The 13,298-nt window shown below is 43.1% G+C and overlaps 1 protein-coding gene across 1 annotated transcript in view; it reads right to left on the bottom strand.

The window, feature by feature from the left end:
• The window catches only part of MAP3K15 (mitogen-activated protein kinase kinase kinase 15), a 149,654-nt gene that overhangs the window by 56,193 nt on the left and 80,163 nt on the right, over positions 1-13,298 (bottom strand). The window contains exons 7-9 of the mRNA XM_015127037.3: positions 10,432-10,602; positions 5,309-5,421; positions 4,599-4,758 (exon numbers count right to left, since the gene is read on the bottom strand). Coding sequence (XP_014982523.2) covers positions 4,599-4,758; positions 5,309-5,421; positions 10,432-10,602 — 444 coding nt within the window. The remainder of the gene's footprint in view (positions 1-4,598; positions 4,759-5,308; positions 5,422-10,431; positions 10,603-13,298) is intronic.

The raw sequence follows: 13,298 nt of genomic DNA on the forward strand, positions 1-13,298 counted from the left end.
TGTTCTGGAGATGTGCGACAATTTGGAAAACTTTGCAGATGAAGTGTGCAGCCTAGAAATATCAAAAAAAAAAAATAGAAAAAGCTAGGTATGCCATGAATGCATAAAATATACGTAGACACTAGTCTATTTTATCATTTACTACCCAAAATATATACAAATCTCTTATAAAAAGTTAAAATGTACCAAAACTTACACACACAAACACTTACAGACTGTATATGGCACCATTCCCAGTCAAGAAAAATATAAACAAACGTAAAGATGCAGTATTAAATCAAGACTGCATAAAATTAACTGTAGTGCATACTGCACCACTGTAAGAATTTTGTAGCCACCTCCTGTTGCTATTGTGGTGAGCTCATGTTATAAGTATCTGCTTAAAACTCCACCATGTGGCCAGGCGCGGTGGCTCACACCTGTAATCCCAGCACTCTGGGAGGCCTAGGCGAGCAGATCACCTGAGGTCAGGAGTTCAAGACCAGCCAGGCCAACATGGCGAAATCCCGTCTCTACTAAAAATACAAAAATTAGCTGGATGCGGTGGCAGGCGTCTATAGTCCCAGCTACTCGGGAGGCTAAGGCAGGAGGATTGCTTGAAGCTGAAAGACAGAGGTTACAGTGAGCCGAGATCACGCCACTGCACTCCAGCATGGGTGAGAGAGCGAGACTCTGTCTCAGACACAAACAACAACAACAAAAAACTCCACCATGTGAGACTGATCATTTTTGCACGAGCAGTTCATCTCTCCAGTAAATTGCAGATCATAGTAAAAAGTGATCACTCACGGTTCTCGTGCATTCTTCATTGTATTTAGTGCAATACCATAAACCTTGAGTAACACCATGGGACCCATACAGAGTGCCACTAGTGATACTGGAAACGCTCCCAAGAAGCAGAGAAAAGTCATGACATTACCAGAAAAAGTTGAATTGCTTGATATGTACTGCAGATTGAGTTCTGCAGTTACAGCTGCGGCCATTTCAAGACAAATGAATCCAGCCTAAAAATCGTTGCAAAAATAGAAAAGGAAATTCATGAAGCCGTCACTGCAGCTATGTCAGCGGTTGCAAAAATCCTGCACTTTTTGCAAAATATAAAATACAAAATATTGTTTATGTTATTGGTAAGGCTTTCAGTCAACAGCAGGCTATTAGTAGTTAAGTTTTTGGTCAATTTTCAACTGAGCCCCTAACCCCCACATTGTTCAATGGTCAGCTGTAGTTCAAAGTTCAAAGCAATTACAAAATGACAAAATTTCAAACTCATTTTCTTTTTAATTAAACATGTTACTTTGAGGTAATTTTACATTTACATGAAGTGCTAAGAAACAATACAGAGAGAACCCATATATCTTTGACCAGGTTTACTCCAATGGTAAGCATCCTACAAAAACTATAGTACAATACCACAACTAGGATGTTGTCACTGATACAAGGCAAGACAGAGAAATTTCCATCCCCACAGGGACCCTTCGTGTTGCCTTCCCACCATCATGCCTACTTCCCTCCCATCCCACCCACTCCCTTACTCCTGGCAATCACTAGTCAAACTCACTGTCTTTTATTTTTTTAAAAATTAGAATCTGACTAGGTAGATTTTGATGTTATGACATCTTGACTCTGACCACACCTTTGTGCTCTTTTCAGGCATATTGAACTTTTTGGAACATAGGTGCCAGGCAGTATTATTATATATCATAGTATTATTTATATCATAGTATTTATATCATATTATTTATATCATATTATTTATATCATAGTATTATTATATATCATAGTATTATTTATATCATAGTATTATATATCATAGTATTATTTTGCTCTTTGAGGATAAAAGCTGGAGCTATCCTGGGAAGATAGGCCAGCTAGACTCCAACTGACTTGCTTGGGTACTCAGCAGGCCTGTGCTGTCCAAACTCTACACATTCAAAAGAAAGATCTGGCCCTGGACTGGCTATTGGGAGATCACCTCTAAGCCCTTGGGATATACTGCCAGCTAAAAGCATCTCTGTTTATCTGGGACCTTGGGCCATCCTAGACAGTTTATGCTAACGATATGATTCACAGTCCGTGTCCTGGGCCACATTGTATCAGTTTGACCTCTGGAGAGGTTGGAGCTGAGGTATTAATATCAGCCACATGAGGACTCCATGCCCACGTGACCCATCCCCAATAAAAACCCTGGACATTAAGGCTCAATGAGCTTTACTGGTTGGCAAGACTTCATGCATGTTGTCACACATTTTTGCTGGGAGAATTAAGCACTGTCCACATGACTCCACCGGGAGAGGACAACTGGAAGCTTGCACCTGGTCTCTCCTGGACTCTACCCTATGTACCTTTCTGCCTTTGCTGATTTTAATCTGTATCCTTTCATTGTAATAAACCATAACTAAGAGTATAACAGCGTTTCTGAGTTCTGTGAGTCCTTCCAGCAAATCATGAACCTAAGAAGGGTCTTGGGGACTCCTAACAACAGGTAATAACAGTGTAAGTCCTATAAGTGAGCCCAGGTGCTGACGTAATGGGATTGTATCCAATCCTGGGGTCTCCACTCCCTGAAGTCGGCTCCATCTTGCCCAGATAACAGCAATGCACTTTAAGATTCGTACTTTTCAAATAGCAGCCACTCCAGGAGGGCTAGAGGCCCAGCCTGGCTCTGTGTCCTCTCAGCCTCAGAGAACTTTCAAGGGGTTCGAGGGCCAAATTTAAGTTCCTTCAGATTGGGAAGAAATAGGATCAAACTAATTATGACTGAAGAGATTCCTACCCCCGGTAATCCGGACTGACCCGCTGAACTAGGATGTAAGGGATGGTCAATGAACACAAATGGTTAAAAGTATGTGGGGTTTTTTTGGGTTTTTTTTTTTTTTTTTTTTTTTTTTTTTTGAGACAGAGTCTTGCTCTGTCGCCCAGGCTGGAGTGCAGTGGCCGGATCTCAGCTCACTGCAAGCTCCGCCTCCCGGGTTCATGCCATTCTCCTGCCTCAGCCTCCCGAGTAGCTGGGACTACAGGCGCCTGCCACCGCGCCCGGCTAGTTTTTTGTATTTTTTTAGTAGAGACGGGATTTCAACGTGTTAGCCAGGATGGTCTCGATCTCCTGACCTCGTGATCCGCCCGTCTCAGCCTCCCAAAGTGCTGGGATTACAGGCTTGAGCCACCGTGCCCGGCCTAAAAGTATGTTTTTTAAAGTTATAAAAATAATCCATATGCATTTAGGAAAAATCAGAAGACAAAGGTAAGAAAAACCAGAAAACAAAGGTAAGAAAAAAAAAAAAAAAAACAGAATAAAAATCCTTATAAGGCTATCTCCCTGACACAACCACTGTCAATATTCTGAAGAAAATCATTCACCATTTATTGATTATACAAGTATCTATTGAGCATTTATTATGAGACTATAGCAATCAATAAGATAACCACGATTCTAACGGAGCTTCATGTCTACGGGGAAATCTGATACCGCCCACCCTACCTGGGCCTTTCCCTACAAGTCACATGCCAAACACATATTTTTAATTAAAACAAGATCATATAGAACAACGGTTCTCAAGGTGTGGTCACCAGAGCAGCAGCAGCAGCTTAGAATTTGTAAGTGCAAATTCTCAGGCTCTACCCCAGACCTACCGAGCCAGAAATCCTGAGAGTGGGCCCAGCAATCTGTGTTTTATTTCTTTATTTTACCTATTTACTTTTGAGAGAGGGTCTCACTCTGTCACCCAGGCTGGACTGCAGTCATGTAATCACAGCTCGCTGCAGCCTTGACCTCCCGGGCTCAAGCGATCCTCCTACCGCAGCCTTCCCGAGTAGCTGGGACCACAGGCGTGTGTCACCATGCCTGGCTATTTTTTTTCTTTGGTAGAGACTGGATCTCACTCTATTAGCCAGACTGGTCTCAAGCTACTGGGCTCAAGCAATCCTCCCACCTCGGCCTCCCAGAGTGCCGGGATTACAGGTATAAGCCACTATGCCCAGTCTGTGTTTCAATCAACATAGGTTGATTCTGACGCACAATACAATTTGAGAACCACTGATACAGGAAAATCTACCCAGGAGCTGGCTTTTCTTATTCTACAACAAACCACGAACACACTTCCACGTCTCCAAACATTATTTCCCGCACATTTAAATGGCTGTGTAAGGCTGTTGCTGTGCCACCATTTTATTTACCACACCCTATTATTGTTCTTTTAGTTCCAGTTTTCATTTGTGATAAACATTTTCTTGGTGTGCTTTTTTCACTTTATTATATGCTTTCTCACAAATGCATAATACATACTAGTAGCCAAGAGTATTTTGCTCTTAAGGACCTAGACAACCTGCAGAAATTATAATAGGATAGAAGGCCTAATCTCAGGGATGGAGCAGGCAGGGATATATTCTGTGTGGATCTGTCTTTCCCTCCCTTCACATAAAAGCAAGGGAATTCTCAGAGCAGTTGTGTCTGTGCTAACTTTGCTTTAATGAAAAGTCAGAAGGAGAAACATAGTGATTATTACTGTTTTTGCACTTCCACGTTTTTTTCCCTGAGGAAGACATTTCAGAACAAGGTCATGTGTTGAGATGGCTGATGACAACACACAGACACAACTCACCAGACTGGAGGTTTCAGTTTGAACAACCTCTCTGCTGCCTGGACGGCTTTCCCGACATCACTGGCCAGCATGCTGACGCTGAAGAACTGACCCACATCCCAGTAATTGTTCATTTTCTCCAAACTCCCTTTTCTTCCCAACAAACTGTTCAGCCGGACACCTTAAGGATTTGAATTTTAGATAGTCAGAAAACTCTTTCTTAGTTTCTGTCATATTGAGGATAAGCAGGTATTTTATTTTGGCTGCTGTCTCAAGTACGCTGTAGGAAAAGTAACTGATTGTTACTTTTGAAATATAATGCTAGTAGGATGGGCACGGTGGCTCACGCCTGTAATCCCAGCACTTTGGGATGCTGAGGCAGGCGGATCACTTGAGGTCCAGAGTTCGAGACCAGCCTGGCCAACATGGTGAAATCCCATCTCTACTAAAAATACAAAAAAAAAAAAAATTAGCTGAGTATGGTGGTGGGCACGCACCTGCAATCCCAGTTACTCGGGAGGCTGAGGCAGGAGAATTGCTTGAACCCAGGAGGTGGAGGTTGCAGTGAGCCAAGACCGCACCACTACACTCCAGCCTGGGCAACTGAGCAAGACTCTGTCTCAAAAAAAGAACAGAAATATAATGACATAATGCTAGTTATTTCAACATAATTTTTAATGCCAAACTTGTATAATCAAAGCATCAACATCTGCAGTAATAAACAGCTTTACCTATTTTCCTTAGTTCCAAGGAAGTTTCAAATTGTTGTCCAGCAACTATCAGCAAAACTGCAAGATTAATTCCCGAATAGAGAGATGACTGGAGTTCAAACCCTTTGCGATACCTATAATTACAGAACCACCAAAGTCTGATTATATTACAACAAAAAATGTTTAAATAATGGTATAAACCAACTTTCTCATGAAAAGTTTTCTTTCTTTAAGTTTGTTGTTGCCTATTCCCCTTGCCTCCCACCACCACCTTCACAAACAGCCACATGCAGCTCTCTAGTAACTTCAAAAATGTCATAATAGGCCAGGCGCCATGGCTCATGCCTGTAATCCCAGCACTCTGGGAGGCCGAGGCACGTGGATCGCTTGAGGCCAGGAGTTTAAGGCCAGCCTGGCCAACATGGTGAAACCCCATCTCTACAAAAAAAAATACAAAAATCAGCTGTGGTGGTGCATGCCTGTAATCCCAGCTACTCGGGAGGCTGAGGCAGGAGAATTCGCTTGAACCTGGGAGGTGGAAGCTGCAGCAAGCCTAGTTCGCACCACTGCACTCCAGCCTGGGTGACAGAGCGAGACTCGGCCTCAAAACAAAAAAAAAAGTCATAATAGCAACACAGTAACTTACACCAGGGAGGTTTTTTTTTTGTTAATAAGATTATTATAAAAGCCTCACTGATTGTATAAAATAGGGAAATCATCACGAAGTACACAAAAGAAATTTAAACTCAATTCTAATCCTACTCCCAGAAGATCACCATGATTTGATGTCCGGAGTGCAGAGGTGTAATCATAGTTCACTGCAGCCTGGAACTCCTGGACCCAAGCAATCCCTCCACCTCAGCCTCCCAAGCAGCTAGGACCACAGGTTTGTGCCATCATGCCCAGTTAATTTTTTTTTTCATTTTTTTTAAACACAGGGTCTCACTCTGTCACCCAGGCTGGAGTGCAGTGGCACGATTATAGCTGCAGCCTTGAACCCCTGGGCTCAAGCGATCCTCCCACCTCAGCATCCCAAGTAGCTGGGATTACAGGCATGAGCCACGCTGCCCACCTAAACCTTGTTTCTAAAGTTGGATTCTAATTATGCATTGAGTATTTTTTTATTACATCGAAATGGCATCAATGGTAGGCCATTTCTCTGCAAGCTGTTTGCTTTTAACAATATGGAGTTGTTTTCTCCTGCAGGAAGCAGTATTGCCAAAATCCAGGATCCCAAATAACTACAGGAGCAGTGGCAAAGTAAGGCCAGTGACAGCGATCTACTCTATCAGGATAAGGAACAGGATACAAAATTGGGAATCGTATTTTTATACCAAAAGGTTAACAGTGACAAGTTCACTCTCTTCTTTACCCTTTTCTATACATAATAAGTTCATTTCTGTTCTATGAACAAGTATGAAAATTATAGGCAGGAAAAAAGAACTCAATTAATGAAGTAACAACACAAGTGTCTTTAAGTGGCACAGTTTATACCAAAGACTTGCTAGTAGTAATTTTGTCACTCATGTGACAGCAAGAGATTTCAACAACAAAATATTAATTCTTCAAAGGAGAAGTTATCATTGAAATCAGTTAAAATATGGCTTTATCAATTCTGAGGCATAATACAAATAGCCTCAGACAGATCAGAGGACACCAAGAAAGTCCTTCCTAGCTTAGTCAACAAAATTCAACCTTTTTTTTTCCTGTGTGTTTTGGGAATTTTAAATTCTACCTCCTTCTAGATGTGACTGTTTTATTTTCTTCTACTATGAAAAGTTATACTGAGAAGAGGGCCGAGAGGGTTGCTTCTCCAGAAGTCAAGCAGGCCCAACTTTGGGGCAGAGAAGAGCTGAACTCCAGGCAGGATTGTAGTCCCAGATTCACCACTAACCAGCCCTGTGATCTTGGACCAGCTCCCCACCTCCCTGAGCCATATGCTCCATGTCCGCACTGGAGAGGGTGGGTTAGATGATATCCAGGATAGATCTTATCCACAGCCACCACGCCCTGAGCAGAAGACGAAGCTTCATTTGCTTCTGCACCTACCGCCACTACCTTCTGAAGCCACTGGAGAAAAACTCCTAGGACTTTCTTGAAGGAGCCAAAGGCAGTGATTTTCTGACCTGGGGACTGAATTCCCAACCACCATAGTGGGAATACAGCTTTCTGTTTTGGCTTTACCAAACATTAACTTCCCTTCGATACCCTGAGTGACTCCTCTCCACCACACGGTGCATTAGGAACTACAGGACATTTTAAAAAAGAAGATGAGGTCATTATGTTCCAAGACACTAGGGTGGAAGGGAATAAGATCTACACATAATTAGTAACAACAGAAGCAAGAATGTGGTATCTTAAAATCACACAAATTCAAGTGTAGAGGAACTCACAAAAGACATATAGGGCCATCTCACCTAGATACTTGAGACATGGCATAAAAATAAAGAGAAATAATAACAGCAGTTTGAGAAGCCAAGGCAGGCGGATTGCCTGAGGTCAGGAGTTCAAGACCAGTCTGGCCAACATGGTGAAACCCGTCTCTATTAAAAATACAAAAAAATTTGCCAGGCGTGGTGGCAATGTGCCTATAATCCCAGCTACTCAGGAGGCTGAGGCAAGGGAATTGCTTGAACCAGGGAGGTGGAGGTTGCAGTGAGCTGAGATCACACCATGGCACTCCAGCCTGGGGGACAGAGCGAGACTCAGTCTCAAAAAAAAAAAAAAAAAAAAAAGGCAAGAGAAATGAAACAGCAGTGATTTGGAAAGGGAACCCTCAGCACAGAAAACAGCAGCAACAGAGACAGTAGTCTGGAAAACTCCTTAGGAACTACAGTTTAGTTGGACACACACCAGGTAGTGGGAAACAGGGCTAGAGGTAGGTTGGAGAAAGTGTTCAAGACACCTAGAATGGTGATCTGAGAGTCTGAATTTTTACATAGTAGGGAGCAGGGAGCCATGGTGGGTTCTTGAGCTTTAGGAAGAATAAGTTACAAATCTGTGAAGGATAGACTGAACAGACAGCAAGCAGGGAGTCTACTTGGGTACTGTTAGAACATTCCTGGCAAGAAAGTTAAAAAAAAATGGCAGTGACTGGGGGCAGTGGTGATGGGAAAGGATTGGCAAGCCGTGAAAGAAGGCTCGCAGAAGCGCTGCAAATGGGGCCTGACTGGATGGGGAGGTAAGTGAGTAAAATGTATCGAACACTGACCAAAAGTTTACACCTAGGAGGGTAGAGAATAGTAGTAAGAAAGCAAGACATTGAAAGCCATACCTTGTGGAGAAGAGTAAATGACTTCAGCCTTCAAAATGTTGAGTCTGAAATACCAGCATCATCTTGAGGTAGAACAGGTGGGCAAAGGGGGGAAGTGTAAGGCCATCACTTAGGATGTTGGGCTGGAGAGTTCCAGCTAAGGGTCCCTAGGTGTGAGAGTGGCTGGGATTGCCAGAGAAGTAAGTGCAGATGGAGAGAAGGTGGGGAGGACAGAGCCTCCTGTGTGTATGAAAGGAAGAGAGAGAGAGAAAGAGAGAGGAAGCAGTTAGAAATGAATGAAAGCAGAACAGCAATGCCAAGAGCTCTTATGATGGAAATGAATGATGTGGGCCTGTTGGTTCCACCTTCAGAATATATCCTGCATCCAACTTCTCAACATTTTTATCCCCACCACCCTGGCTCAAGCCACCACCAGCTCTCCCCTGAATTACTGCTATATTCTCCTGTTCCCTGCTTCTGTCCTTGTCCCTGTGATAGACTGTTTAATGGCCACAAATTCCTCCCATTGCAATATGCATGTACCTCTGCAATGCAACTTTGCTATTCCTCCTAGCCAGAGGTGGAGCATATTCCTCCATCCTTTTGAATGTGGGCGGGCCATGTGATTTGCTTTGACCAATAGCATGTGGCAGAAGTTAACCACGTGTGAGTTCCCAAACCTAAGCCTCTAGAGGCTTTGCTGCTCCCTTGTTCACTCTCTTAGAGTTCTGCATACCAGGTAAGAAAGCTGGTCTACCAGGATTAGAACCACATAGTGGAGAGCTGAGGCACACCATCAGTAGCCAACACCAGTGGCCAAATGTGTACAGGGTCATTTGGATCTTCCAGCCACACCTGACCCTACAGCTGACTTCAGTTTTAGAAGTGAGCCCAGGTGAAGCCAGCAGAAGAAGTGCCTGGCGAAGCCACAGAATCATGAAAAATCATAATCATTGCTGTTCAAAGCTGCTAAGTTTTGGGTTATGCAGCAAGTGACAGCTGATACACCCCCTAAAATATATTCTTTGCATAACAGTGAGTACTCCTGTTAAAATGCATGTCCGATCTTGTCACTCCTCTGCTCAAACCCTCCATTTGATGTTCCTTCTCACTCAGAGCAAGAAGGTCTTGCGCCCTTCCTGTTTCATGTTGCTCTCCACCCATCCCTTGCTTACTGCTGACCATCCTGGAGTGTGCCTGGCATGCTTCATCCTCAGAGTCTCTGCCCTTGCTGTTCCCTCCGCCAAGAACATTTTCTCCAGTTATCTGTGAAGTTCACTCCCTTATCACTTTCCTACCTTTAGGCACCTTCACTGACCACCCTATTTAAAATTGCAGCCCACCCTTCAGAGCCCTCCTTTATCCCCTTCCCTGCTTAACTTTTCCCCATAGCCCTCACATGACATCCTACATGTGTCGCTTTCTTTAACTTCCCTCACCAGCAAGGCAAGGCCCCCAAGGGCAGGATTCATGTCTGTTGTGTCTGTATCCCTACCACCTAGAAAAGTTTCTGGCACACAGTAAGCCATCACTGAACATTGTTAAATAAATGAACAAATAAGTGAATGAATGAACAGATCACTGGGGAAGATGATGCCCTGGTGGTGGGGGACAAGGTTCTGGAAGTGGGAGCTCGGAAGGAGTGTGCGGGGCCTCCTTCTTGGCCCTTAAACAAGTGTACCTGTGGGAAGAGTGTGACCAGTAGAAAACCCTGTTTCTCATGGTTTTCTCTCAAAAAGGGAATCTGGAAATTCCCAGACCACATTTACTACAAATAGTTGCTCACTGCCAGCAGACAGACATATACATAAGGAAGAGATAACATCCTCAGCCTATGTGATTCTGTTCCTTGAAGAGATGCATGTGCTGATAACTCAGGCTGAGGGTTTACCACTCAATGGCGCTGTCTCGGCTGGTGTCATCTTTGCAGTCTGAATCCAAGAAGATGTCCTTGTAGATCCTCCCACACAGGCAGAACATGTCGGGGCCCGGGTGATCACAGCTCTGCAGAACCTGGAGCATGATCTGCAGAGCCTTCTCACGGTCACCTGTGCTGTTTCTCCTGAAAGACAGATGTTATAAGGTCACAAATGAATGAATTAAGACAATGGAATAGAGGCCAGGTGCAGTGGCTCACACCTGTAATCCCAGAACTTTGGGAGACCAAAGTGGGTGGATCATTTGAGGTCAGGAGTTCGACACCAGCCTGGCCAACATGGTGAAAACCTGTCTCTACTAAAAATACAAAAAGTACCCAGGTGGTAGTGGCCCATGCCTGTAATCCCAGCTACTTGGGAGGCTGAGACAGGAGTATCACTTGAACCCAGAAGGCAGAGGTTGCAGTGAACCAAGATCGCGCCACTGTACTCCAGTCTGGGTGACACAGTGAGACCTATTAAAAAAAAAAAAAAGACAGTGGAATATATATGCATTCATCGTGCTGAAAGACAGGTGCAAGGATGCTGTACTTCAGCAGAAAAATCATTTTTTTTCATTTTCCAATGTAGTCACTGCTTAAGATCCACACCGATAAACCTTATACAATTATACTCAGTCTCTACTTGATTCTATCTCAACAACTAAATCATAAGGAAATGAAAAAATAAGCAAAGGGGAAACCTATATAATAAAAAAGACTTAAGAGTCATATCAACTAAATGCAACATGCAGACTTTGTTTGGATTGTGATTCAAACAAATCCACTAAAAAACATATGAGGCTGGGTACAGTGGCTCACACCTGTAATCCCAGCACTTTGGGAGGCTGAGGCGGGTGGATCACTTAAGGTCAGGAGTTCGAGACCAGCCTGGCCAACATGGTGAAACCCTGTCTCTACAAAAATACAAAAATTAGCCAGTTGTGGTGGCAGGTGCCTGTAGTCCCAGGTACTTGGGAGGCTGAGGCAGGAGAATCACTTGAACCTGGGAGGCAGAGGTTGTGCCAGTAAACTCCAGCCTAGGCACCAGAGTGAGACTCTGTCAAAAAAAAAAAAAAAAAAAGAAAGACAATTGGGAAAATTTGGGCACTGACACTGAGAAATTGTTAATTTTTAGGTATGATAATGTAAAACCTAAAAACTGTTCATTTTTAGGTATGATAATGTAACCATGCCTATGTTTTATAAGTGTCTTTAACCTTTTTCTTTTTCTTTTTTTGAGACGGTCTCGCTGTTGCCCAGGCTGGAGTGCAGTGGCATGATCTCAACTCATTGCAACCTCCACCTCCTGGGTTCAAGCAATTCTCGTGCCTCCCTCAGCCTTCCAACATAGCTGGGATTACAGGCATGTGCCACCACACCCAATTAATTTTTGTAATTTTAGTAGAGACAGGGTTTCACCATGTTGGCCAGGCTGGTCTTGAACTCCTAGCCTCAAACGATCCACCTGCCTTGGCCTCCCAAAGTTCTGGGATTACAGGCGTGAGATACCGTGCCCAGCCAAGTGTCCTTAACTTTTAAAGATACACACTGAAATATCTGTGGATAAAATGGTACGTCTTTGCTTTTTAATAAACCCAGCATTGTGGTGTAAAGGAGTGGGTGGGGGCAAAGGAGAACAAAATTGGCCATGCAATGATAATTACCAAAGTGGATATGGGGTAGATGGGGGTTTATTATTCTGATGGTTAATTTTATGTGTCAGCTTGACTGGGCTAAGGAAGGCCAGAAAGATAATAAAACGTTATTTCTGGGTATGTCTGTGAGGGTGTTTCTGGATGAGATTAGCATCTGAATCAACAGTCTGAGTAAAGAAGAACACCCTCACCAATGCAGGTGGCATCATGCAATCCATTGAGGGTACCAAGAGAACAAAAAGGCCAAGGAAGAGTGAATTTTCTTTTTTTGAACTGGGAAATTCATCATCTCCTTGGACATCAGAGTTCCTGGGTCTTGGACCTTCAGGCTTCAGGACTTACCCCAACAGCATCCCTGGTTCTCAGGCCTTTGGACTCAGACCAAATCACACCACAAGCATTCCTGGTTCTCCAGCTTGCATGGGACTTGCCAGTCTCTAGAATCACCTGGGGCAATTCTCATAATCCATCTCTTCCTCTAGATCTCTATACATCCTATTGGTTTGTTTCTTCAGAGAACCCTGCCTAAGACAATTATGCTATTCCCTACTTTTAAATATATTTGTGATTTTACATAAAAACAAAAACAAAAAAGGTACCCATCCTGACCCAATGATTCCACTTCTAGAATCTGTAATATGTACATCTTTTTTTTCAATAATTTTTTGAACAAAGATGTTTGTTATGGCACTGCTTGTAATAGTAAGGAACTGGAGATGACTCAGACATCCATTAACGGAAGAACAGCAAAATATATTTTGCAACAACCAGACTACAGAATAAAGTAATCATTATAAAGGGGCAGATCCATGTGTAATTACCCAGAGGAACATCCGTAACAGTAACATTTCATGGAAAAAACCTGAACTAAATGAAAAGCATGACCCAATTCTTTGAAATAAACACTATTCACATGTTTATGTACATAGACAAAAGTCTGTAAGGATACATATTAATATGTTCAGAAAATCATTGCTGGGATTTATACAAAACTGGGTATGTTTTATTAATAACCATCCTAATAAATGAATAAATTATTCTTTTTAATTTCTTGGTAATAGGTTTTTTTGTTTGTTTGTTTGTTTGTTTTGAGATGGAGTCTCGCTCTGTCACCCAGCCTGGAGTGTGGTGGCACAATCTCAGCTCACTGCAACCTCCGCCTCTCAGGTTCAAGCGATTCCCCCA

The sequence above is a fragment of the Macaca mulatta genome, chromosome X, assembly GCF_049350105.2.
Source record: "Macaca mulatta isolate MMU2019108-1 chromosome X, T2T-MMU8v2.0, whole genome shotgun sequence".
Taxonomy (NCBI): domain Eukaryota; kingdom Metazoa; phylum Chordata; class Mammalia; order Primates; family Cercopithecidae; genus Macaca; species Macaca mulatta.